Source organism: Ictidomys tridecemlineatus, chromosome 15 (genome assembly GCF_052094955.1).
Source record: "Ictidomys tridecemlineatus isolate mIctTri1 chromosome 15, mIctTri1.hap1, whole genome shotgun sequence".
Taxonomy (NCBI): Eukaryota; Metazoa; Chordata; class Mammalia; order Rodentia; family Sciuridae; genus Ictidomys; species Ictidomys tridecemlineatus.
In genome coordinates this window covers 59,337,423-59,363,844 of record NC_135491.1, presented here as the reverse complement: position 1 = coordinate 59,363,844, position 26,422 = coordinate 59,337,423, and the positions used below count along the sequence as shown (strand labels likewise).

The 26,422-nt window shown below is 61.6% G+C and overlaps 1 protein-coding gene across 1 annotated transcript; it reads left to right on the top strand.

Annotated features, from left to right (window-relative positions):
• Positions 1 to 1,087: 1,087 nt before the first annotated feature.
• On the top strand, positions 1,088 to 26,422 carry Slc7a5 (solute carrier family 7 member 5). Its single transcript, XM_078032798.1, has 10 exons — positions 1,088 to 1,719; positions 11,902 to 12,027; positions 18,863 to 18,968; positions 19,432 to 19,476; positions 20,013 to 20,136; positions 20,756 to 20,859; positions 21,140 to 21,236; positions 22,305 to 22,454; positions 23,696 to 23,873; positions 24,872 to 26,422. The coding sequence occupies exons 1-10, from the start codon at positions 1,185 to 1,187 to the stop codon at positions 24,925 to 24,927; spliced, it is 1,521 nt and encodes a 506-aa protein (XP_077888924.1). The 5' UTR covers positions 1,088 to 1,184; the 3' UTR covers positions 24,928 to 26,422.

The window sequence follows — 26,422 nt, the reverse complement described above, 5'->3', positions numbered from 1 at the left end:
CAATGACACCATGCACTGTCCTCTGGAACAAAGGCCTCCCCACACGCCCACTTCTCCTGCTGGCCTTTCCCAGGACACCTTATGACAAGTAAAGGGGAATGATGGAGTGTGCCAAGAGCTTCTCTGCCCGGGCCTGACCCTGGGCTGAGTTTTCCCTGTGCACTCAGCAGGTGCTTAGGACCCTGGATCCCAGCAGCCCCTCCTCTGACTTCTGACCACGCCACCTTGCAGCCTTCCTACCTCAGAGGCCTCTGGCCTATCCCAGGAATGACAGCAGCCTGCCTGGGAAGCCCATTTAGGTTTTGGGGTGGGGGTCCTCATTCTTGCTCTTTCAGAGGAGACCTCGTAATATTGATTGAGCATAAGCAGATCCCTGGTTTCCCAAAGCCTGTGCTCCTGTTTCTGAGAGCGTGCGCCCCACATCACCGGTTTCTGACAAGATTCGACTTGGGATAAAATGGGATTCTCTCAGTGCAGAAATGGGCTCCTAAACGGCCGGCTTTTCCCCTGCTCGCCGGCAAGCACACCCACAGCCTGGTGACTCAGTTCCCCAGGACTGAGCTGAGCCACGTGCTGCCCCAGCTCCCAGAAGCCTGGGACCACAGACTTGGCGGGGCTGGGGAGTGTCCCATCACTCGGGCCAGGCAGAACTGGGCCCGGGTTCCCGTCAGGGGGTGGGCGAGCACACCACACCCCAACCCCACCCTTCCCGCACTTGGCCCCAGGCCACCTGCTCCCGCCTGGGCTAGGTGGGGAGGGCTGCCAGGGGGAGGGGAACGCCAAACAAAGGGCCCCTAGGCGGCCCGCACGCCCGGGGAGTTGGGATGGGGCGGCGCGTAAGCCCCGAACTTGGTCGCCTGGACTCGGCCAGCGCGGTCCGGTCGGCGACGCTCCACGTGCTCCCAGCAGCTTGCTGGGGGCGGTTCTCGGCCGGGCGGGACCAGCGGGCGGCGGGCGTGCCTTGGATAAGGGGCGGGGCCTTCTGGGGCGGACCAACGGCGGAGGGCGGTGGGCGGGGCCTGGAGGGAGGGTAGCGGCGGCGGTGGGCGGGGCCTTCCGGCGCAGGGATAAAAAGCTGCGGCCGGTAGTGCGGGCGCAGACGCAGCAGCTCGGGGGCGCGCGGGCTTCTCGTTCGTCCGCGGCGCGCACCTCGTGTCCAGGCCCAGCCGGCCGGCGCGGCGAGCATGGCGGGCGCGGGCGCGAAGCGGCGCGCGGTGGCGGGCCCGGCGGTCGAGGAGGAGGAGCGGCAGGCGCGGGAGAGGATGCTGGCGGCGCGGCGCGCGGACGGCGGCGACCCGGCGGAGGAGGGCGTGACCCTGCAGCGCAACATCACGCTGCTCAACGGCGTGGCCATAATCGTGGGCACCATCATCGGTTCGGGCATCTTCGTGACGCCCACGGGCGTGCTCAAGGAGGCCGGCTCGCCGGGGCTGGCGCTGGTGGTGTGGGCCGTGTGCGGCATCTTCTCCATCGTGGGCGCGCTCTGCTACGCCGAGCTGGGCACCACCATCTCCAAGTCCGGCGGCGACTACGCCTACATGCTGGAGGTGTACGGCTCCCTGCCCGCCTTCCTGAAGCTCTGGATCGAGCTGCTCATCATCCGGCCGTCCTCGCAGTACATCGTGGCGCTCGTGTTCGCCACCTACTTGCTCAAGCCGCTCTTCCCCACCTGCCCCGTGCCGGAGGAGGCCGCCAAGCTCGTGGCCTGCCTCTGCGTGCGTGAGTACGGGACCCCGGCGGGCGGGCACGAGCCGGGCCCCTGCGTCCCGGGGCCGCTGGATCGCTTCCTACAACGCTGCATCTCTGCTCCCCAATCCCGGCTCCTGGTATCCCTAACCTGGAGCACCCCATCCCCGAAGTCGCTGGTCCGTGAACCCGCGTGCGTTTACACTCTGGGGCGGCCTGGGAAGACCTCTGACAGCGGGGCCTGCGCGCTGACCCCCAGCGGGCATTCGGTCTCCCCACCTAATCCCTTAGGACTTGAGCAGTTCCAGCAGCGCCAGCCTTCCCGGGCCCCGCAGAGCAGTGCGCCCTGCCTCTTTGAGGGCACCACGTGGAGTGAGTGAACCACTGGTTTCCTTCTCAGCGTCAGTTGCAGACTGGTTGTCAAGAGGGAAATTGCAGTGAAATCATTCATTTTTCATGTTTTCCAGACCAGCCTGTCAGGAATCGGTGCACAGGCTGACTCACTGAAAAGCGTAGTAATGAACTTGTGTGTAGTTAGAGTGCTCATTAGGCTGAGCAGCCGCGTTGAGTTCCTCTGAAGGTGGCCTGACACTGAATCTGTGTGTTGGGGTTGGGTGGGCTTAGGGGGTCCCAAGTTTGCCAAGAAACAGCCACTGGGCTTTTATTTATTTATTTTAAGAGAGAGTGAAAGAGAATTTTTTAATATTTTTAGTTTTTCCGCGGACACAACATCTTGTTTGTGTGTGGTGCTGAGGATCGGACCCGGGCGCGCATGCCAGGCGAGAGCGCTACTGCTTGAGCCACATCCCCAGCCCTGGGCATTTTTATCATGTTGGTGGGCACTATACTAGTGGGCCAGAGAGGACTGCTGCTTTTCAAGACAGTATTCTTGTGGGGTTTCAGGATGAAGAAATCTTGCGTAGTAAATGCCATACACACACGCACACACATATATGCAACTTGTATATTTTGGCTTTGGGCCACTCATGCTCATCCCATGGCAGCCTTGAGCAGCCTACAATTGGAGACCATTTCTTCTCTAGTCACATACTCCATAAACTCAAGATGCAGAAGGCAAAAACCCAGTGGGCTGTGCGGGCTTCTAGGATCCGACGCTTTCCTGAGGTAAGAGAGGACCAGGCCGCGGTGGAGGGTTGACTCCAGAAGGTGGGGCTCAGCACCCAGAGCCCGATGGGAAGGCCAAGTAGGGTGCACTGGATGGGAGCTGAGGGAGCTTGTGACTTCTGGGTGGGCCAGGAGACACTGGGGTGACTCGCTGTGCTGTGTGCTGTGTGCGCACAGAGCCAGCCTCTAGCAGAGGACACTTTGTTTGCCTGTTTTGTCTGTAGGAGGATTTTAATTGTCCAGTCATGTCATTTCTAGGTAGTGTGTCTTGGTGAGGCCTGGTTGGTAATGTTGTTAAAGGGCTCCTCTCTTGTCTGGGAAGATGGACCCTGGGAGCCGAGTGGAAGTTTTGACAGTGCTGGCAAGTTGTGGGAAAGGCTGCTTTGGCCTAGTGGGCAGTTAGGGTGGAGGTTTTCTGAAGTCTTCTTTCTAATAAAGGATGAATATATGAATAGGTGACCATGTAAAAATTTGACCATACCAATGTGCGGCGAGTCAAACTGACTGCTGGTCCAAATTCCTTCTCCAGCCGCCCACCACACCATGGCTAACAGTGCATATTTCTGGAGCTTTCTCAGCCATAAACATAATCACTTACTCTTTCAATCTCAGTTGGATCATTGTGCACAACTCAGTTTGAAGTGACAGTGCAGGGTTTCCAGATCAGTACGCAGGGTCAGCTCCTGCTTTTCAGCTGCAGAGCAGCCGTAGGACTGCACAGGTGTGCTCAGCATTTGGGGTTTCCTGGCATAGATGGCCACAGTGCCTTCCCAGGAGGCTGCCCCGCCAGGTGTTCCTGGAGGTCTTTTGTGATACAGGGCTTTGAAATAGATTCTAAATAGCTTTCACAGGTCTCTGTGGCCCCAGTAGGTGAAGCCTTAGGGTGAGCTGGTGGAAATGCCTTTGCCCTGCACCCTCTGGGGTGCAGCAGGGGCTGGTGTCAGTTAGCAACGCCTCCACTAGTAGGCCCAGCCTCATGTACCATCAGCCGTCGACACTTGACCTGCGTGCAGGGTATGTGTGAGTTGCTCTGGTGTTTGATGGAAGGAGGATTTTTAGTGACAAAGGGAGGGGTCTGCAGGACAGCCTTGTCTAGCACCTGCCTGACACCCCTGTGGAAGTGCGTCCTGGTGCCCCGTAAAGGAGGGTTGCAAGTTCCCCCTAGGAAGAGCAAGGGTACTCTGTGCCCCTCCTTCCTGGGGTCTCTCCACTGTGGTGCACGTACCTTGGCATCTGGGTCTTCACCTGTGCTGGCACCTCACTCTGCCTTGGCAAGGGTTCTGCTGACAACACAGAAGGCACAGATGCTGGGGAGAAGCTTTCATTTTTGCCGTTTGATCTCTAGCTCTCCATCCTGTCCCTCAAAAGTTTCTTTCCGCTTGTTGAAAAGGAACAGCGTGGCCCCCATGCGCTGAGGGGTCCTGCAGATGGTGAAGTGCAGAAGCTCCTCTTGTGGCCTGGCCTGGGCCCCAGGGCTGAGCCCGTTCACAGCACTTTGAATTTGTCAGCCCTGAAGGGGGAGAGACATCCCCTCTGCTGCTGTCTTGGTGGCATGTGGAATTGGAACAAGGGTTGGTTCTGTGGGTTCCTTACTGTGCAGTGATGACAGGTAGCACCACTTGGAACTCAGGTGATGCTGGATTTTATCTTATCAGCTACAGTCACAGAGACAAGCTGAGATTCTCGCTGGGATTAGATCCTGGGATTAGATCCGGCAGTTATCAGGCCTCCCAGTGGGGAATCCACTGCGGTTCCAGGCAGGCTCTGGGCCAGGGCAGCTGCCGCCTTCCCCCAGGGAGCTCTTAAGGAGGCATCCAAAGGGGCTCTCTGTTCCCTCTGCCACCACGATCACCTACCAAGCAAGTGGGTGTGGGGGACCTGGTCTGGGACTGGCTCTCTAATGAAGACAGTCTCCCACTCTTTCCTGGTTGGTGTGGATGGGACACTACCTGCTGTGACAGCCACCCCCACTTATGCATTGCCAACCAACAGCCCCATGAATCTCTGGTCTCAGGCAGCTGAAAGGGGCAGGCTCACCTGGGATCCCAGAGCCAGGAGCCCGGCTACCTAACTGCCACCTCTCACCTCATGAGCACAGGACAGGCTGGTGGCCTCTCTTAACCGGTGGGTGTCTAGGAGCTGTGACCTGCAACATTCTCCACCAGGTGTCAGGTCAGGAGCAACATGGGTCAGTTTTGAGAACTTCCCCTCAAGCCCCCTGTCTGTGAGGGGTTTCATGGCCCATCCTGCCGTCAGTGAGGATGTGGGCCATTAGGTTCTTAGTGTCTCCTGTCTCTCCTGACCTGAAGTAGCCGCTGGGCTCACTCATGCCTTTAGCAAAGAGAAAGGAGGAGAGGGGAGGACTGGCAGAGGTGAGTGGCAGGTTCTCTTCTCCTGGAGCTCTGGGCTCCGTGCTGGGTACCAGTGCTAGATGATCTGGCATTGGGCGATCTGGCTGCTCAGCCCCTCCTGGAAAGTCTGGGTACATAAGATGGGTATTTGGAGGCTGTGGAACTAGCCACGGCCAACTGACTTGATGCCACCAAGGCATGGGGTGAGGACCAGAAAGAATGGAAGGAGTCAGTCTTAGAGTTGCCTGCTGGCCTCCTCTACTATGAGGGTGTCCACCCCTGTGGACCTTGCTTCTCCATACAGGCCCGTCCCATGAGGCCCACGGAACCCTCACCAGTGTTAGAGTTTGTCCCTACTTGCCAGCCATCGTAGCTGGGACGCCGTCTGAGCCTGGCAGAGGCTCTAGTGTTCCTGAGGTGCCAGTGGGCGCTGGCATCACAGCCAACAGCTCTGTAATTAGCACTGAAATCCGGCTTTCCCAGCAGACATGAAAGTGTGGCTGCCGCCTGAGCGGGTCACGCCTCATCACGGGACCTGGGGCCAAGGCCTGCTGGGGTGGTTCACAGAGCGCGTGATCCCACGGCAGGCGAGATGTGGCGAGCGTTCCTGACCTTCTTTCTGGTTCACAGACCCCTTGGGTAATCCCGTAGAAGGTGCAGGCGCTCTGCCCAGTAAGGCCTTCCAGGCACTTGCCGCCAGCCTGTGAGCACGGGGCTCCCCGGCCCACAGTGTGGCCTGCACAGAGCTCTCTGCCCTCGCCACCCTGTCTCTGCTCTCTGAAACCGCCCCACTTAAAACTGGAGAAACTGAGGCCAGGGTAGGCTGGGTGCCCAGAGCTGTGGCCCCCTGCCTCCAACTGACCATCCTCTCTCCTCAGGCCTGGGGGATGCTCCCTTCCCCAGCCCCTTTCCATGAGGCCTGCCCCAGGCAGGGCGTTGCCCAGTGCGGGACCCACCCCTCTCTGGGCTGGGACTTGGGCTATGTGAAGAATTAGCTCCTGGGGCAGGATGTGTGCAACCCTATCCGCCCTGAGTCACCCTGACCTTGGGCTGGCTGACCTCTGTCACTGCTAAGACCATCTGCTGTGAGCTGCCCAAGTGTGGCCCTTGGGCCTTATCACCAGCCGCCCAAGGCCAGTGTGGATCCGCCCTTGCTCATGCATCCTTGCTCATAGCTCCTGGACGCACCACCAGGCCAGGCTGCAGAGCTGGAAGGCTCCTGGACTTGTTCACTGGGTTCCCTCTTAGGAGCCCGTCAGCCTGAGTTGGCCACCAAGAAAGCCTGAGCAGGGCGAATCCTGCACAGCTCTGGGCTTCTCGCACACAGCCAGGGTGACCCTCTCCAGTGGCCTGGGCATGGGATTTAGGAGACTTGAGTAATCATTTCCTGTGAGCCCGGGCGGGGTGCTGGTCTCTGGGCCTGTTTCAGAGCTGTCCTTCCATCACAGCCAGGGTCAAGCAGGGGTCCTGTTGGACGGCAGGCCTGAGGAGAGCAGCTGGCAGCGCAAGGGGACAGGTGCCACCTGGAGCCTGCAGCCCAGCTGCCACTCCGGGGGTTCTTCCTGAGAGGACCTTAGGCCCTGCTCAGAGGTTCTGTCCTGCCGTCGTCACTACATCTGTAGGCCTGCCAGGAGCCGAGTGAAGTCTTAGGGAGCAGCCGCCGCACAGTCTGAGACCCATGCACAGGTCGTGTACTGGTTGGGCCAAATGCTACCCATCCTGCAAGTTTCGTGGTATTTGCTTCCGTTGGATACTCAGAACACCACCACCACCCAGACCTGGGCCCTGAGCCATTCCTGGGGTAGTGTCCTGCACAGCTCACACACAGCCAGGGTGACCCCTCTCCAGTGGCCTGGGCATGGGATTTAGGAGACTTGAGTATAATCATTCCTGAGGAGGAACTACTGTGTGACTTTTGGCAAATGGATAGCCTCTCTGAGTTCCATTACTTCAACCTTCAAGTGAAGGTGTTAAATGGGGTACTGCAGATGTCTTCCACGCCACCCTGCAGCTGGAGCAGGTCTGCCCTCCTTTTTTCCTTCGTGGTTAGCTTAACTGCTGGAGGAGCACGGTTGGGAGGGCAGGTGAGCTGTGGGCCAGGCGCTTGGCTGGTGGTGCTGAGCCCTCTGAAGGTGCGCTGCGATGACCAGTCAGACCTTAACAGGGCCTCACAAAGGAGGCTCAGATGTTGCTTCACCGTAAAGAGAGCAGGGAGTCTTCCTGTTATGGGTAGAGGCCAGCTGAGACCTGTCAGGTAACAGGCCACAGCCACCCGGCCAGTCAGAACCAGGGACCCTCAGGAACCTTGTCCCCCAGGACGCTTGCTTTGAAGAACATGGTGAAAGAAGTCTCCTTTCAAGGGTCCCCTCCTTGACTCGGGACACGTAGGGTGCCTGCGGGTGTTTAAGAGTTTATTTTTTAATAAGTTGGTCTGTTCCAGTTAGGTCTGTACAGCAGCAGAGTGCACTTGATCCACTGCACACACTGCAGCACGACTCTTCACTTCTGTGGTTGTACCATACGTGCAGTCACACACGTACCCAGGGTAATGATGTCCATCGCCTTCCACCGTCTTTCCTGCCCCCGTGCCCCTCCCTCCCCTCTTCCCAGTCACAGTTCTTCCGCCCCCACCCAGCTCCCCAGTGTGGCTCAGCATCCACTTTGCAGAGAGAACTTCTGGCCTTTGGTTTTGGGGATTGGCTTACTTCACTTAGCATGGTATTGCCCAGCTCCACCCTTTTACTTGCCAATGCCATGATTTCATTCTTTTTTTATGCTGAGTAATATTCCATTGTGCATATGTACCATAGTTTCTTTATCCAAGGATGCCTTTCTTTATCGAAGGGCATCTAGGTTGGTTCCCCAGTTTAGCTATTGTGAATTGAGCTGCTATAAACATGGATGTGGCTGTGTTACTGTAGTAAGTGTGCTTCTTTCTGGCCTGTTTTAAAAAGAAAGTCCCTGCCCCGTTCTGGACAGCCGCTGACATCCCACTCCCATGCTGTGGGATTGCGAGGAAGTGCAGGACACAGCTGGTCAGGTGCGTGGGGTGGTGAGGAGCCTGCTTGGCACGCAGAAGGCCGGCTCCAAGGCAGGGAGCCACACAAAGCCCTGTGGTCACGAGCTAGTCACAGGGAGCTTGACAGTGTGCCCCAGTCCTTGTTCCACAGAAGGTTGGGTGGCCAGTGCGGGAGGTGGGCAGCCCAGGCGGGATCCCCGGAGCCTGTGGGCTGGCAGCAGGGAGGCTTCCTGGGGTCCCCTGTGAGTGGCTCCCTGCTGGAACTGCTTTCCACCACCCTGAGGTTCTCTTTCCCAGTGGCCAGCGGTGGGGAAACAGCAGGAACAGAGCTGGTTCGTTCGTCCACGTGGGGTAGGACGGTGTCATGGGGTCACAGGCAGGCCCTCCAAGTGTGCAGGTGGGCTCCTGCCAGGCCCAGCCAGGTCGAAGCTGCTCCCAGTTCTCCACCGCCCTCGGGACTCTGGTCCTGTGAGCCGTGTGGCAACTGGTCATGTGGTGCCTGCCCTCTGGTACCCGCAGGGATGCGAGTGCCAGGCAGGAAGTGAGTCCGGGGTGAGGACACTCAGCCTATGGGGTCCCTGTGTGTGCCAGACAGATCTGGGCCCATGCCCAGCGTCCTGTTTGGCAGGTGCTGGGCTGGGCTGGGCTGGGCTGGCAGGGAGCCCCTGTGCAGTCTGGACCCAGGTCTTGGCCAGCTTTGGTTGCAGTGGTCAGCTGGTTCTGTTCTTGGCCTGGTGCCCTTGGGGACCAGGCTGGCCCTGCTTCCTGGAACCAGTGAATCCTGCTGGCTACTTTGCCTGTGCTGTCTCGGGGGCCTCTGGAGGCGTGGTGCTGTGGGCAAGTCCTGGGCAGAACAGTCTCTGGCAAGTTCAGAACACAGACCACCTGCCTGAGGCTGCACCGTCCCCACAGCCCCGAGTGCTGACCCTTTTGATGGGTGGACCCTGACACCCGCAGAGTCCCCTGCCTCTAACTCCTGGGCCCTGCAAGACGTCACAGCAGCGCCGCTGTCCTTCTTTGTGGTGTCTAGAAGGGACAGAAGTCGGCGTCCCAGATGTCCCAGCGGGGCCTGCCACACGGGCTGGTGCAGTCAGACACCCCAGGAGTGTTCCTGCCTGCGCGGGGCAGTGTGTCCTGCTCTTCAAGAGCACCCTGGCGCCCTGCCCAGGTGGGCCTGGAGATAGGGGCTGTTTGGAGGGTGCCGCTGGGACCTGGAGCCGGGGAGAGAGGAGGTGGGCAGGAGCTCATCGGAGGGTGACTGCAGGGGCCTGGCCAGGCAGGGATCCCTTGAGCCTGCTGCTGCCTAGAGACCCTCTGTCACTTTTGAACCCCAGAGTCCCTGCAGCCGTCTCATCACATGGGGGTCGGGAGAGGAAGGGCTTGGCCGTGGGGTGAGCCTGGCTGGGTTGCCCGTGGAGGAGGGCGCTGCCTTATCTCCCTGGCCCCGGCCGTGAGCCCACGCAGCTGCGCTTATCGGGCCACACAGGGTACCCCGAGGGCGCCAGCCTCCTGCCCATGCCCCCTCTTTGATGTGGCACAGCTGCTTTCTGTGTCACCTGCTGTAAGGTGGTGGGCTCCTACGAACTGGCATCAGAGCAGCTGACCTTGGGGAAGCTGAGGTGGGCAGCTGAGGTTCCAGGCAGCCTCGGGCAGTGTCCTGTGACTGTAGGACTTGGGAAGGTCCGGAAGGTGCCATTATTTACTTAAGGTTGCCTTTCGTCTTGGACCAGCCTCACCTGCATCATGCAGTGGTCTGCCCGGGCACCCTGGCTGCCAGTGACCTGTTTTTTTAATGTCAGGAGAGGGGTCTGCATCACTGGGAGGAGGGGCTCTGCCCAGAGTGGTCATGGTCTGGCACCTGCTGGTTCTCTGTCCACTTGGCCCTGGCTCAGAACAGCTGGAGCCAGGGAACTGCTGCCTTGGATCTCCAGGGCAGGACTTTGGGGTGGCCACAAAGGACCTCTTGGGGATTGCTGTGTTGGTGTGGGGTCCAGCATGGCCTCTGGTTGCCCTCTTTCCTGGGCTCCGAGGGTGGGGGAGGTCCCTGGCTGCCACTCAGCATAATCAGCCCCTGCTGGGCTCCTGGCCCCTGGAGATGGCTGTGGAGACTGCAGCCTGCTCTCCTTGGGGGATGAGAGGTGGGCCTGCGAGGCAGCCTGGGGCTGGTTGCCACTCTCCTGCCCACCGGATGGGTAAGTGATGCAATCCTCTGGCGTCTTGCCTCATCCGGAAGGCGGGGAGCCGGTAGGAGGGGCTGAGTCACCACGTGGTGACACAGTCACCTATCAGGAAATGTGAGACTCCTGCAGACGCAGGACCCGCCCCCCGCCCAGCAGAGAGGTGCCAGGCTGGAATAGAAGCGTTGCTGTGTTGCCGGGAGCCCTGGGAAAAGGCCTGCCCCCCTCACCGCCTCCCCCAGTGTGTGTCAGGGAGGGGGCTCAGGGACAAATGTGTCCTTGTAGTAGTCAAAATGACCACCTTCAGCACGCGTCAACCATGCCTTCTCAAGGCAGAGTGACCTGTCGGTCGTTACAACAGCCCCAGGACAGAGAAGTCAGGGAGCCAGCTAATGAGGTGCTTCCGAAGGAGCCGGGCCAGCACCCTGGCGCTCTCCTCCCTCATGGAGTCGTTGGTTTGAAGCCTGTTTCTCAGACTTTGCAAATGGCTCTAGCAGAGAAGCCCCCAGTTGTCTGTCAGGCCCGTCTTCACCCGGCCTTCTGGCAGCGCTGCGTAGGGGTCAGGAAGGGCCAGCCCAGCGCCTCTCAGACCTTCCTGCAGCCTGTGGAGTCCAGCAGGCCTTCCAAGGCCTTGTACTGCCCACCTTACAGCAGCCCCCAGGAAGGGCCTGCCTGGGAGAGCTGGTGTCTTGGGCGTGGGGACCATTGGGAGTGCAAGAGGTCCACAGCCAGGGAGGAGCCAGGAGCCGTGGCCCTTTAGCTGACCTCATTTCAGCAGCTACGCGTGGGACAGCTGTGCCACCGGCTCCTGGGCACTCACCGGTGGCTCCTGGGCACTGAGATGCCCACCGCCCACCCTGGCTCAGGGCTGGATGTCCAGTGGGGCTGGCAGGACCAGCTGCAGGCTTGAGCCCGTGACTCCTGCAGATGCTGCCTGCCCACCTGGCCCTCCAGGGCACTGGTTTCAGGCTTTCCCGGTGCAGTTGCGCACGTCTGCAGAAGGTTCCAGAGTGGATTTCTGTCTTGGTGTCTGCTAGCCGGGGAGCAGTGGAACTGGAGCACATGCTGTCCCCTGAGCCCACCTGAGTGCCCTGTGTCGGGAGGCCTCCTGCTCCTCTCCTGCCACCCATGGTGGCTGCGTCCACTTTGTCCTGTTTCTCTCTTGGCCTGTCAGGTGGCCCCCTGTTTCATGGGACCCCATGGAGCTCACTTGGGGGCAGAGGTGACGCATCCCTCTTCCAGGGGCAGAGTTTCTTTGATATGAGTCTGAAGCTGGCACTTCCCCGCAGGTGGAGGGCACTTCTGCCCCTCAGGGCAGGTCAGCTCAGTAAAAGGAAGTCCTTTGCCCCAGCCTAGGGCACCTGGGATCCAGCTCTTTTGAGAATTTGGTGTTTCCAACCTTTGACCTTCAACCAGGAAGTTGATCAAAACAAGTCCCAGAAAACCTGAAACTGGGGGGAGGGGGCTGGTGGGGACACTCCTGTTTCTGTTGGATCTGCCCCCAGCCTGAGGCACCCTGACCCTGCCTGCCCTGTCTCCTCAGTGCTGCTCACGGCCGTGAACTGCTACAGCGTGAAAGCTGCCACCCGCGTGCAGGACGCCTTCGCGGCAGCCAAGCTCCTGGCCCTGGCCCTGATCATCCTGCTCGGCTTCATCCAGATCGGGAAGGGTGAGTGGCAACTGGCCTGATGCGGTGCTGGGCACCTGCTGCATGGCCCCAGCCAGGTGGGCCCTGCCCTGGCACCGTGCTCCCACATGGGGTGAGTCCTCTGGGAAGGCCGATGCCCTTCCAGGTGGGCAGGGAGCCCCTTCTGCACACACCCCAGGAAGTGTGTGCGCAGACTGGCCCCCGGCGCCCCGGGAGCAGGGCGGGAGTTCAGTTCTGTGCTATGGGTGCTCACCTTCAGGGCACCTTCAGGCCACCTCTAGGGAGAGCCAGGACACTGTGTCCTGTGAGTGGCCTGCTGCCCTGTGCCCTGTGACTGAGCTGGGCTCCTTGTCACACCGCAGGCTGTCATTGGCAGCTGTGGATAGGGCCTCCAGGGAGCTCTTGTTGGTGTTCTTGGCAAACGCAGTGGCCTTGTCCCTGGGCCTGCAGCTATGTGGCTTTGGATTAAGCGCACACCTTAATCCCAGCTGCTCAGGAGGCCGAGGCAGGAGGATCTTAAGTTCCCAGCCAGCCTCAGCAACTCAGTGAGGTCCTGTCTCTAAACAGAATCCAAAACAGGGCTGGGATGTGGCTCAGTGGTCAGGGCCCCCGAGTTCAGTCCTCAGTACTCCCCCTTCCCTCCCCCGCAAAAAACCCCCGGAGGATTATTGAGAGCCCCTTGAGAGGGAGTGTCACCCAGGGGATAGCATAAACCCTAGTGCCTGTCCTCGGTGGGGACCCAGCTGGGGGCACATTCTGAGTGGTGTGGAGACTGCAGGTGAGGAACACGTCCTCCTCTGTTTAATGGAAATAAAAGATGAGCAGACAGAGGCCTCAGACATTCGGGGCCAAGCCAGAGCAGCGCTGGGGGCGCCTGTGTTAAGGTGCAGACCAGGTTTGGTGGTGACCTTGTGGCTCTAGGCCAGTCACCGGGTGTCAGAGTCTTTCCCTGGCCACCTTCTCAGGGGCTGGGAGGAGTGAAGGGGAGTCCTGTGCAGGTGTTGATGGACGGCCACCTTGCTGGGCCTCTTCCTGCCACCTCCTGCACCTTTGCTGCGGGCCCGCCCCCTTCCTTTCCAGGCTGTGGAATGCTCCGTAGCTGAGAGCCGTGTGGTCTGATCAGACATTCCTCCTTCGGTGGGTCACAGCCCTGGACACACACCGAGTGCTGAGGTTGGCCTCTGTGGGCTCTGGCGGCAGAGGGGTCCTGACTGTCCTGGCTCTGGGGCAAGGCCACCCCTCCTCCCCACTGGCCCTGCCCCCCTGGGCTGGTGATCCCCCGACCTGTGAGCAGGAGAGCTCTGGAGGGCCAGGTGGGGCTCCCAGAAACACCCTTTGGAATGTCCGTTCTCCCCAGGCGACTGGCTGCAGGCACAGTCGTCCTGACCAGTGCTCTTCTGTGGCTGTGAGGACCAGGGTGCCCCTGGGCGGGGGCCGCAGTTCCTCATAGCCCCTGGGTCTCGTCCAGTGCCTTCGGGACGCATGCAGCCCAGATGGGCATTTCAGATGCGGGCAGTCAGCATGGGGTCCGCGCACGGCGCAGGTTAGCCCAGGGCACCAGGTCAGGGAGGGGTGGCCGACGAGTGTGGGGGGCATGGGCACCACCTGCCTTCGGCCCTCTTGTCAGATGGCCCTCACTCGTGACACAGCCCCATGGCCTCGGCCCAGGGTCAGGCTGTTCCCAAACACGAGTGGGCGGCTGGAACGTGGCTTTTGAGGCCAGGGTGGGAGTGGGAAGGAGGGCCTCTCCCCCCACTGCTGCTGGGGAGGCACAAGGGGGCCATTGTGGCTGACACCAGGGCGGGACCTGCTTATCTTTCCCCAGCGGTCAGGCTGGGTGGACGGTGGTGGGAGACGCATTCCTAGAGCCTTTCTCCTCCTCCACGCGCCTCCCGGGAGCTGTCTGGGTTAGACCCCCTCGCTGCCAGGTGCCCTGGAGGTTGAGTGCTGCCCACCCAGGGCCCAGACACGGGTCAGAAGTGAGTGTTCCACAGCGCTCTTAGGTTGGCCAGGTCCCCCAGGCTCAGAGCAGTGCAGTGTCCCAGTCCTGTGGCTCCCGAGCAGCAGCTGTGGGCATGCAGGGTCATGAGCCCTGTCCTTGAGTACCGCTGGGGACGGTGCTGGAGCCTCCAGGTCTGTTCCTGAAGGACCTGAGAGGTTGCCAGAAGCCACCGCCGCCCTGCTACCTGACCCGGAGCTCCTGGCTGGGGTGGCCAGGGTGGGGACCCTACACCCTAGAGGCTGAGAGCAGCTTCTGGCAGGACGGGTTCCAGCCAGGGGCCACCTGAGCTTTGTAGAAGGCACCTGCCCACAGTCACTGCACCTGGTGGAGAGAGCGAGTCCCTGGGTCCCCACAGATAAGGACACTTCCCTTTGTCCTCTCTGCCTTCAGTCCTTCTCCCAAGCCCACTTCCACCGCAGCTGCAGGAGTCTCAGGGCCCTATCGTCTGAGCTGAGCTCCTCCTCAGACCTGCGCTCGGGGCCACCCCTGCCAGCAGCGGGTGGGATCCTCAAAGTGAATCACCAAGAAGAAGCCAGCCACTGCTCAGCCTCGGGCTGCCAAAGCAAAACTTAGAGGGACCCCCCAGGCCAGCCCCGCCTTAGAGGGGTCCAGGGAGCTGGTCTGACGGGGCGTTCTGGCGGACTTGGGTCATTCTAGAACGGGGTTGGCCTGCCCAGGGCCTCCAGGCACCCTCTGGATTCATGCCAGACTCAGAGTCAGACCTCCACAGCGGGTGACCCAGGCCCTGGAGACAGGAGTGCCAGGCCATGTGGCATCCTCATGGGGCCTCTGTGGCCACTTCAAGCTCTGGTCGAGGAAGCTACTGCCCAGGGAGGCCGCTCTCCCGCTGGCGCTCCTCGAGAGCTCTGAAGTGCGTCCTTGCATCGCAGGAATGACGGATGTGGAAGTCACATGTGCCACTCGTGCCATCAGGGTGGGGTCAGAGGGCAGGAAGACGGGCTTCCAGTGCCCCGGGCCAGTCAGCAGAGGATGGAGGCTGGGGAGCCGAGCAGGACGAGGGGCGGTCACTGGCAGGGGCCCTCTACTGTCCTTAGCTTGGATTGGGAATGCCTTCCTACTCAGGGTGGCTGAGCAGAGCTGCTCTCCAGGCAAAGGGTCTGGTTCCACCTGCGTGTGGTGCTGGGAGTCAAAGCCGGGGCCGCGGAGGCCAAGTCTAGGATGCCCGCTCCTAGACTTCCAGAAGCCAATGCCACTCACCGTGGTGGACAGATGCCATCTGGTCCCAGCCGTAATCCCCAGAACCAGGTTTCTTCCGTGTCCACATTCCCAGACTTAAGGCGAAGGCAGAGCGATATGGGCCTGCACTCAGGCCAGGGGTCAGTCAAGGGAGCCCTGGGGTGGCCGGCACTGCGCCTTCTCCTGAGCCCGCTGAGCCAGCAGCCACACAGAGCAATGGAGGCCCTGAGTCTGAGGCCCTACCAGTGTCCACCCAGCACCAGCCAAGGGCCAGCCCATCTTCCAGAGAGGGAATTGCCCAGAACTAGGGTGGCATGTCCGAGACACAGTGGGGCACCTTGGCCTGTTGGCGCGTAGGATCCCCCAGCACTGGGTGGCTGCGACAGCCGATGTTCATCTTAAGGCAAAAGGGCTGCCTCTATGGACTTCAGGTGCCCATCCGTAGTCCTGGAGGTCTCAAGTCCAAAGTCGAGGTGTTGTCAGGACCGCCCTTCCCAAGTCTCCAGGGGAGGACATAGAAGAAAAGAAAAAAAAATCCTTGGGGAGGGTTAGGTTAGGGTTCCAGCTTGGGGGCTCCAGGCGTCCCTGAGCCCGGGGCTGCTTCGCCCCAGGTCTGCCTCCGGCTCTGCCAGACGTGGTGGGGACACCTGTCTAATTCCTGAGGGTCCCACCGCAGCCCTCACTGGCCCGCTCAGGCCATCTCTTCAGATAGGGCTCCCCCTGCCCTCAGGCGGCGAGCCTCGCGCTTCAGCGCCTTCCTCTGTCTGACCGCTGCACTGGAGCCCAGAGGCAGAGTGAGGGACGGGATGGCAGCTGTCCCCAGTGGAAGCGGAGGTCCCCTCCCTGCAGCAAGTGTGTCTGGGCTGGCCTGGGGTGGGCTTCTGAGGCTCCCCCCGCCTCCGAGCACAGGAGGGAGCTCAGAGCTGGCCGTCTCCAGGTCACGGGTTTCCCAGGCCTGGGCCCTGGCAAGCTGTAGGCAGGGCTTTCCTCGACACGAGGGCCAAGCAGATCTCGGGGGACACAGTGGCCATGGGGAGCCTCTGTCCTGAGTCAGGGCCACAGGGCTGGCCACGTCCCAGGTGGGAAGAGTTTGACTCTCAGTCCCATTCCCTTATGCACTTGGCCATCAAGGGGACCCTCCCTTCCCGGCATCTGTCAGGGGCAGCTCCCTGTCCCCCAGGGTGGGTGGTTCCCATGGCTGCACTGGTGTGACAGGGACTTGGACTCTTTCCCTGAAACCTCTCTCCTGGGTCTCTGCACACACCCAACCTCCCCCAGTTCTCAGGCCCCACCAGCTCCCAGGGCCACGCGGCCTCTGGTTTGCCGGGCTCATGGAGCTGCATGTGCCTTGGCTTCCTCCAGCCCCTCAGGAAGGCGCGTTTTATGGGTGGGGATGGGGACACCCAGGGGAGGGACTTCAGGGGCTGCTACAGGCTGCCAGCCAGGAACTGCCTGGGGCGGAGTCACTGCTCCTGGGTGGCCAGAGCAGGAGAGGAGGCAGTGAGGCCCTGGCACCTCAGTGGTAGGAGCTGCTTTGTGCTGGGTCCACTTTGTCCTTTCTGTCCGTTCCCTGAGCTGGCAGCGCAGTTCTTTCCATCCATGGCAGGTTGTGGGAGTCACCTCTGCCTGGCCTGGGCAGTGGGGGACAGGCCAGTGTGACCCAGCCTGGGGCTGCGCCATGCGTTTCCAGACATTGAGCAGCCACTCTGAGCTGAACCCTTCTGTGTCACCCAGTTGTGGCAACCTGGAAAGAGTCCAGGCATCGCGGGGTGGGACTGCCATCCTGGGGTCATCTTCCCAGGAGGGTGCATGTCTCCCATTTCTCCTTGGCCAGCGCCAGCCTCCCACAGAACCGCTGCCACCCTGCGTGGGTGGCCTTGCCACCTCTGGCTGCCCTGGAGAGGGCAGGTAGAGCCTTGGCTCTGTACGGTCACCCCCAAACCACATCAGGCCGTGCCAGCCCCAGCCCAGGGACAGCTCGGGGTCCAGACCAGCAGACCTAGCACCACCCCATGGCACCTGTGGAGAGAAGGTAGCCTGTGATTGGTCAAGTGGCCAGTGGAGCTGTGGCCTCCCTCCTGGGCCAGTATCCAGTGTAGACGGAGGCTGGCCACTCCCTGGGCTCTGCTGCTTGCTGAGGTCCTTGAACACCTGTTGCACCCCATGCTCCCTCTGTCCCTGGTCAGGCAGGGCAGCCAGCCTCCAGGGCCTCGGTGTCAGTTGGGGGCCCACACCAACAATCTTTGGCAGAGCTTCACCTCCTAGGGGACTCGACCCTGCCCTCCCACTGTCACCTACCCCATGGCAGGTGGGAAGCTGGAGCTGACCAGCTGTGCTCAAGGCTGTGTGGTCTGGGGTACTGTCCCATTGCACCTGGGCAGTCGTCTCCTCCAGGGGAGGTCCTGGTGGGGTGGCCCCAGCCACACTGTCCCAGGAACAGAGCCACATGGCTGGTTGGGAGGACCTGGTCCAGCGTGCGCTTGGCTGTCTCAGGCCACCAAGTCGAGCCGAGTCCCAGGAAGTCCTGTCCTGTAGTAGGAACTCTGTCCCTGGGGACCATCCGGAGTGATGATTGCACCCTGAGCTGGTGGCCAGAGTGGTGTGCCACATGGGCACTGGGGTCACCAAGGTCTTGGGCTGCAGGTATCTGGCTCTGACTAGGAGACCTCAGCATGTCCCCAGCCCCATGTCTTGTCCTTAGTGGGTAAGAGGCTGCTGTTGTCCAGTCTGGAGGGCAGTGGTGGTGACCCATTGGTAAAACAGGGATCTGAAGTGTCCTGTGTGCTGGCTTGGTCAGTGCTGCTCAGCAGCAGGCAGGCATGTGTCCCTAGTCCCTGGGGCCTACTCTGCCATAGCACTATGGGTGGGTCTTACTCAGGCTGGCAGATCCTCACACCCCTGGCCCGTGGCCCGTGCCTTAGTTTCCCCACTTGTAAGGTACTCCAGAATATTCCACTGGAGAGCAGGTGGGTTAGAACCTAGAGGGGCTGTGGGCCGCTCAGCTGAGGCGTTGTTGAAAGTGCCTGTCCTGAATGCCTGTCCCCAGCCCACAGGGTCCAGCCAGCTTGCTGACCACAGTATGAGCAGGAGAGCAGGAGGCTGTTCCCCGGGGCTGGGTGAGGTTTTCTCAGGATGCCGGGCCTGGTGGCAGGTGGGTCTGCAGCCTCACAGCCCAGTTCCAGAGCTGTAAGAACATGGACCCCGAACAGGAGGCTGTCCACCCTCCAAGGGGCCCCAGCAGTGTCTGCTGTAGGAGGTCCTGTGCTGCGTTTGAAGCACAGGCTTCAGATGGGTGAATGACCAGTGGGTCCACCCGGCATTCTCTCCTGCCATCCTACTGGGGTCTCTTGGCAAATGGGGTGGTCACCCTCATTGAGCCAAGTGGTGACCTTGACCTGAATGGGCAGCAGTGGCCAAGTCTGCAGAGCTGCCTGTCCTCTCTTGGAGTGGCCCAGGCTCTGGCCAGGCCAGGCCCCTCCATGTCAGGGAGGGACCCAGCTCTCTTCTGCCCAGGAAAGCGTCCAGGGCTCAGCAGGCTATTGAGGTGGTGGCAGGGAGAGGCCCCGTGTCCGCGTCCGCTGGTTCCCGTGCCCCGCTCCTCTCGGCAGGACCCTGCCTGGCATCCCTTGACCAGCATTCCCTTGTGGTCTTTGCCAGGTGGCGTATCTAATCTGAACCCAGAGTTCTCCTTCCAAGGCACCAACCTGGACGTGGGCAACATCGTGCTGGCCTTGTACAGTGGCCTCTTTGCCTACGGAGGATGGTAGGTTCCAGGGCGTCTGGCCGCTTCAGGGCCTCACAGCACTCAAGTGTGCAGCTGGGGACAGGCAGGACAGACACTGGAAGCCCTCTCAAGGGCATCCCAACCCCAGGCCGCCCTGAAGGGCCGCGAGAGGACCCCTGAGGCCTCCGTAGCACCTGTCCCTCTCTGTGTCCTCGGAACAGGCACAAGGTAGAGGCTTGCAGCCTCCCCAGCTGGGACCTGCCTGCAGCTCTGTGGCCAGCAGGTGGGAAGGTGCTAGAGGGAGGTGAGTGGGCAGGGATGCGGGAGAGCGGGAGCAGGTGGGAGTGACCGCCAGGTGCGCCCAGGCCCTGGCCTTCCCTGCTCACCGGGGTTGGCTCTGATAGGTGGAGTGAGGGGCGCGCAGGGGTTATGGGGGCTCCCTGCTGAGTTTGTATCTTTTTCCTAATGGTTGTGGGGTGACATAATGAAACCTGATTTCTAGGAATTACCTGAACTTTGTCACAGAGGAGATGATCAACCCCTACAGGTACGTGGGGGGGGGGCGGGGGGGGTGAAGGAGACGTCACAGGGACAAGTCACAGGGACAAGTCACAGGGACAAGCTGGTTCCATCCAAAACCCTTTGGTGGGCTTGGCTCGGCCTCTGGGGAGCTGTGCCAGGTGCTCACAACTAGGGTGCCGGGCAGGGCTGGCTTCTGGGCCCCGTCCACCTGTGTGAACTGGAATAAGCCTTGCCCTGGGAGTGGACCGCATGTGCCCATGGGACACCTGTCCTGCATTAGATGCCCTCGGCAGCCCCAGGTCCACAAAGGGTGGTCCTCTGGACCACCCCAGCGTGTGTATGAAGGTCCCCCCGCCCCCGGAGTTGGCTCTCAGCCCTGGCCCCCAGGGTCTCCTGGGTGGGGACTGGTCAGGGCTGTGGGCCTTCAGCAGGACCCCATCAGCGGCAGCGAGGCAGGCAGATAGAGCCACTGGCCAGGCATCTGGCCCCTGCCTGAGAAGCCAGCTGAGACAGGGGGACACGCAGGGCTGTGCTCCAACAACCAGTCCCTCCCTGTTGTAGGAACCTGCCCCTGGCCATCATCATCTCCCTCCCCATCGTCACCCTGGTGTACGTGCTGACGAACCTGGCCTACTTCACCACGCTGACCACTGAGCAGATGCTGACGTCCGAGGCTGTGGCCGTGGTAAGACAGCCGCCTGCCTCCCCAGGGTCCAAGAGCCCGAGACCAGGCTGTCCCTGCATGTAAGCCTCTCCCCTACCTGGAAGGGCCACGCGGCTGTCCTCAGTCTCCATGGAAGGTGTCACAGGAGGGCTCCCCCGCTGGCCGGAGGTGTGGCGGCCTCCACCATGATCAGCACGTCTGCGCTTGGTCAGGTGGACAGACTGCCCCTGGGCTGTGTCCTTGGCCTCTGTGGCTCCTGCCCCTTGCCCTCCCATGCGGTGGGAGCAGGGTGTCCTTGCTGTGCCTGAGTCTCAGATCCCGCACTTGCAGAGAGCCACTCACCAGGCCCTGTGAGAGTCCCCAAGTGAGGCAGGCAGATCCTCGTCCCCAGACCTGCACCAGCTGGGCATGGCCAGGCAACCCAGGGAGGCCCACCAGAGGGCCTGCCATCAGGAGCATCCAGAGTGCAACCTTGTGAGCAGGACTGGGACAGTCAGGGAAGGGCCACTGTCCTGAGTTGTCCCCACAGTCCAGATCTGATCCCAGGGATGGCTATGTGTGCACAAGCCAGGATTAGGCCAGGTGGATCCTGGGTCGGCCCTGGTGAGGTCCCAGGGCTCACGTCCTTGTGTCCCTGCAGGACTTTGGGAACTACCACCTGGGAGTCATGTCCTGGATCATCCCCGTCTTTGTGGGCCTGTCCTGCTTCGGCTCTGTCAACGGGTCCCTGTTCACGTCCTCCAGGTGAGTGCCCGCCTGGGGTCGAGGGAGTGTCCGGCTGCCAGCCCCTCATCTGTGTTACAGCCTGTGCTTTGAAGTCCTGTTTGTGGTGTGGGAGGGAGGCGGGAAGTGGTGTGCCCCTTCCTGGACTGCAGGAGTAACACCAGGAGGACTGGAGGGAGGCCACCAGGGCTCCTGCCCCTGGGACCCGACTTGCTGGCTGCGGTCCACCCTTAAGCCGTCTGTAGGCACCTCCATCCACGGGTGGGGTCCTGGGCCTGACTGCTCACTGCTTTGTCCACAGGCTGTTCTTCGTGGGGTCCAGGGAAGGCCACCTGCCCTCGATCCTGTCCATGATCCATCCACAGCTCCTGACACCCATGCCGTCCCTGGTGTTCACAGTAAGCCTGCCACACAGCCCTGCACCCTCCGCCCCGCCACCTGTGTTGTCCAGGTGTACACAGTGGCGCTCTGGGCTCTGGAGCAGCCAGAGCGCCACCTTGTGAGCAGGACTGGGACAGCCAGGGAAGGGCCACTGTCCCTGAGCCGCGGACGGTGACTGGGATGCTGCAGGGGCTGGGAGCTCTAGTCAGCCAGGCCCCGGGCACCGAGAAGGCACTTTAACTCTGCAGCACCTGCTGGTGTAGACAGTCCCACTGCTGAGACTCTCCGGGCACCTCTGGGGCTTGGGCATGCGTCCACCGTGCACTTTTCTCTCTCCTTCTCTGAGCCTGTTTGTTAGTTCTCTGCTTCTGTGTGACAGCCACCCAACCCGGGGTCCAGAGCACAAAGCCTTTACCTTCCCACATCCTGCAGCGCCAGCGTGGGCTGCCCACCTTGGTCTCAGAGCTTGATGACTGCAATTGGCATGCTGCCCTCCAAGGGCATGGCAGGGGCTGTGGACAGGAGGCCAAAGGTTGTGGGCACACGGGCTTCTCCACAGGGAGTTTGGGTGCCCTCGCGATGGGACGCTGGCTCCCGCTGCACATGTGATCCAGAGAGCAAGACGGCCGTGTGCTTTGTGGCCTAGCCCCGGCCGGGTCTGCTATCCTTGCTGCCTGGGCCTGTTTGTTAAAGTGCCATTCCTCGGGGAGCAGGGTTAGGCTCCACCTCTTAAAGAGAGAAGTATCACAGAAGTTCTGGACATGCTTAAAGGGCCAGCTTGACCTTGGTTTTAAAACGGCCATCTGTGTAGTGTGGGGACTCTGTACTTACTATGATCCCCAGTTGGTGGGTGCATAGTTTAGTTCCAGGTTGCTGCTTTGATGCAGGGTGTGCAAGAAGCGTTGGGTCCAAGCATCTATGCTTGCTCTGTGGGCAGCACCTCCACTGTCCTGGAAGCCCATCGCTCTCCTGGCCTCTCTGCACCTCACACAACCCCCATGTGCTGGAGGCTGAGGCTGGTCACGCTCCTCCCTGGACTGGGCACAGCCCTGCCCAGGGCTCAGCCAGCCCCTTTCTCCCGGCAGTGCATCATGACCCTGCTGTACGCCTTCTCCAAAGACATCTTCTCCGTCATCAACTTCTTCAGCTTCTTCAACTGGCTCTGCGTGGCCCTGGCCATCATCGGTATGGTCTGGCTCCGCTTCAAGAAGCCCGAGCTGGAGCGGCCCATCAAGGTGAGCACTGGCGGTGGGTCCAGCCAGCACCCCAGGCAGAGAGCAGGCAGGGCTGGAGTGTCCCGAGGAGCCTGAGGCAGGAGCGGGACCCGCAGGACCTCCCAGTCTCCACCTCCCCCCAGCAAAAGGGCATTGCTGCCCTCTGGAGGGCTCTGAGAACTGCAGTCAGCTTCGTGAGCATGCGCGGTGGACGGGGCCCGGCAACTGGGAGTCCTGGGAGCAACAGGTGGCCACTGGCAGCAGCTCCTGTCACTTGGCCAGCTCCCTTTGGTACTAGGTCATGATAACTGCCCCCTGCCACAGGCCTTGCCCTGTCCCCACCCCACCTCAGCTGTTTTTAGAGACGGGAAGAGCCTGGCTATCTGGAGGGAGCCCCGTGACTTAGTGCCCAGGACGCCCTGGTCTCCCCTTGCCCTGGGCCTGGGAGCTCAGGTAGCCAGTGTAGCATCTAACATGTGGTTAATGTTCCACCTGACGAGGGCCCACAGGAAGGCTGTCGAGGAGTGGCCAGCTAGACGCCCCACCCTTCACAGCGACCAGCCCCACAGCTGGGGCAGGTGTCCAGGAGGGCTTCGTGCAGGCCCCAGGTCCTGCGGGCACGCTTTCCCAGGGGACTGGGCACTGTCATGGAGTCGGTTCCCTTGAGCCTGGCCGCCTGTGGGCGCAGGACAGCAGAGCTGTCAGAACAGGCCTGTTGGCACCGCCCACAGACAGACCGGGAAGCTGGCTCTGCGGCCCCTGGCTTCTGCCCCAGCATGTCTGCGGGCCGCGGGTTTGGGGCAGGAGTGCCTGGTCCACCCACAAAGGGCCCTCTGAGCAGGCAGGACTCTGCCTGCTGGTGGGTGGCCAGGCCTTCCCAGAGGCTCTGCATCTGTGATGTGGGAACCAGCAGCCCCTCCGCCCCCGGAGCCCGGCTGCTTGTTTTCATTCCTCTGCTGACTTGGGGCCATTCCATGCCTGGTGCCTGTGCCAGGGCCGAGGTGAAGTGCTGCGGACGTGGGCTCAGTTCGTGCCCCGGGGCTGACCCTGCAGAAGGTGCAAGTCAGCGCCTGCCCTGTCAGCACAGGCACTGGCCGGGGCTGTGGGTGGGGTGGGCGCAGATCCCAGGGAGGCTCCAGGGTGGCCGCCGGCCACAGGACATGGGCTGGAGCTCTCCGTGGGCTGGTGGAGGTCACTCGGCAGGGTGTGGTGGTCGGGAGGAGCCCAGGCCCAGATGCTGACGCCCTGCTGTGTGCCCCCAGGTGAACCTGGCCATGCCGGTCTTCTTCATCCTGGCCTGCCTGTTCCTCATCGCCGTGTCCTTCTGGAAGACGCCTGTGGAATGTGGCATTGGCTTCGCCATCATCCTCAGTGGGCTGCCTGTCTACTTCCTCGGGGTCTGGTGGCAGAACAAGCCCAAGTGGCTCCTCCAGGGCATCTGTGAGTGTCCAGGCTGCTGGCCGAGATGGGCTGGCAGCAGCCAGGCCTTTGGCCACTGCAGGGTGTCAGTGGTGAGGGCACCCACCTACTCCCAGCTCAGGAGCTGGGCAGCAGCTCATCTCAGAAAGAGGGGTTCCCGAGAACCAGGCTGCTGCTGCCAGAGAAGTGCCCACTGTCACTCACCAGCCTTGACACACTGCCTGACCTTCCTGGGCAGAGCAGGAGAAGGCGCCAGGCCCGGGGGGGTCCACATCAGAGTGGGCCCTGTCCTCACCCGTGTGGAAGGCCAGGCTTGAGAGAGTCCGCACCGGCGGGCCTTGCCAGCACCTAAGCGCTGGGTGACCTAAGATTCTAGGGTGGCCCCTGTGCAGGTGAGGAGACCCACACCAAGGGCTGAGCCACCCATCATTTGAGCAGGACTCTCCCTCCAGCCTGGGTCCCTGTGCAATCTCATGCAGGGTCACGCCCAGAGCAGACGTAGGACAGAAACCTTGTTCTGAAACCACCCGTCTCCCTCCCCAGGCAGGCTCTGCGTAGAGTGCCAGGGTGGCCCTGGAGGTGGCTGGGGGGGGCGGGGGCGCTGGCCAGGCAGCACTACAAAGAAAAAGGAGAGAGTGCCAGGCGGTTCTTGGGGCCCCTCGCAGGCAGTATGGGCTGGGCACACGCACAGTGGCGAGGCCACCAGGTTGCTGTGCAGTCACAGGGCTCTGGGGTGGGCAGCTGCACCTGTTCCCACACTCCTCGCCCGCTGGCCAGGGCAGTCTGGCATGACGGAGAGTTGCAGAATGTGCTGCTGGCCAGGAGGCCCTGGGGAGGCGCCAGTGCTGACCACACGGTCTGGAGGGCCACACAAAACTTGGAGTTCCTGTCCTCCTGCAGCTTGGCACGGTGTGGGGACAGGTTGGGTGGGAGCTGGGCTTGTGGGTCCTCGTCTCCACAAGAAGGACGCCTGGCCCAGCCCGTGGCCTGGCCGCGCTCACTCTGTCCTCTCCCCGCAGTCTCCACCACCGTCCTTTGCCAGAAGCTCATGCAGGTGGTCCCGCAGGAGACCTAGCTGGCGGCAGACGCTGCGGGCAGGAAGCACGCGAAGGCCACGCGCAGACAACTCAGAAAAGCAGCTCCCGGCCTCCCTCGTCCCTCACCGTCCCTGCCCGGGGCGGCACCCACAGCAGCTGTGAACACTCTGGTACGAATGGTGTTCTGGAAGATGGATGTCCCTGGTGGCTCCTGGGCACGGTGCCAGCAGTGAGCTGGGGCAGGCCTGGTGGCCCCCCGTGGGACCCACCGCCTTCTCCCTTCCCTATTCATCTGCATTCAACTTAAATTTGGGGTCAGGTAGTGCCACCAACTGACTGCTGTTTAGAGAGGTCAGGAGGAGGTGGGCCTCCAAGGGACCCGACGCCGTGGCTGCACAGAGCACTGAGGACCTGCACTGGCGTGGCAGTGCCTGTCTGCGGGCGCACCCCCAGCTGCTCCAGCCCTCTTCCTCCAGCGCCGGCCGAGGGCTGAGAGAGAAGAGCCCTGGCTGTGTCTTTGCCTTAAAGTCTCGATGGCTCCTGCCCTGGGAGCCCTGGAACGAACCTTCAGCAGCAAGAGCCAGCCCTGCCTGTCCCTGGGGTTGAGCCTGGGGCTGTGTGCATCTAGGGACAGCCAGGAAGGCAGGCAAGGCACGGCCGGGGACCCCAGCCTCGGCCTCCCACTGACCACAGCAGCCCTGGGGCTGGCTTCCCCCGTGGCCAGGGTGTCCTTCCCCTCACGTGCCCCATCCCACTCTCAGAAGACAGCAGACCCTTCCTGGGCTCTCCTCTCTCTGCCTCCGGTGGGCACTTGAGGCCTGGCCAGCACATCTGGCCACACTCTTCTTGCTGAGCTGTCAGGAAGTCCCTGCAAGTCACCCGCAGAGAGCGGTTCTCTCTTCAGGTCAGACTGAAGGGACTCTGAGGCCTGAGAAGCTCAGCAGGCTCCTGTCTTGCCCTGGGAGCTCAACCTCAGCTTCAGACCTCTGACCCCCCAGGAGGAGGGCCCTGCCAGCCACTTGGCAGGGTGCAGCGTGTTCCTGGGGTGCGGTGTGGCCAGGTCGTGGGACCCCCACCTGTGAGGCAGGTCAGAAGGGTCCGTCTGGTTCTGGGGCCTGTGTCCATGGTGCTGACTCTGACTTGCCGGCTAGTGTCCAGGAGCATAGTAGGACCATGGCCCATCTGGGAAGTCTCTGCTGTCCAGCCAGGCATGGCCAACAGTCCACAGGGCCTGGGATAGCAGACCCTGGCCTGACAGCCTCTGTTTGTCCCCTAACACTTACTAACGCGGAGGTACGCTTGGCACCGTGTTTATTTATTTCAGGTGGCCGGCTGGAGCCGTGGTGTATTGGCACCGCGTCTGAATCGGCCACCTTGGCCATCCACTGTGGCGTCCACAGAGCTAGTGACTCGTGGCTGGTACATCTTCTATTCTGTGTTAATGGCTAACCTGTTACACTGGGCTGGTGGGGTGGGGAGTTATTTGTGGGGTCTTTTTGTTTTTAAAGAAATGCGACTGAGATTCTAAAAATC

Excerpts from the sequence above, each read along its gene's own strand:
- Slc7a5 (XM_078032798.1), top strand. The coding sequence starts at position 1,185 with ATGGCGGGCGCGGGCGCGAAGCGGCGCGCGGTGGCGGGCCCGGCGGTC. Across the intron at positions 21,237-22,304 it reads TGCCGTCCCTGGTGTTCACA|TGCATCATGACCCTGCTGTA; the intron begins GTAAGCCTGCCA and ends TTCTCCCGGCAG. Across the intron at positions 23,874-24,871 it reads GTGGCTCCTCCAGGGCATCT|TCTCCACCACCGTCCTTTGC; the intron begins GTGAGTGTCCAG and ends CTCTCCCCGCAG.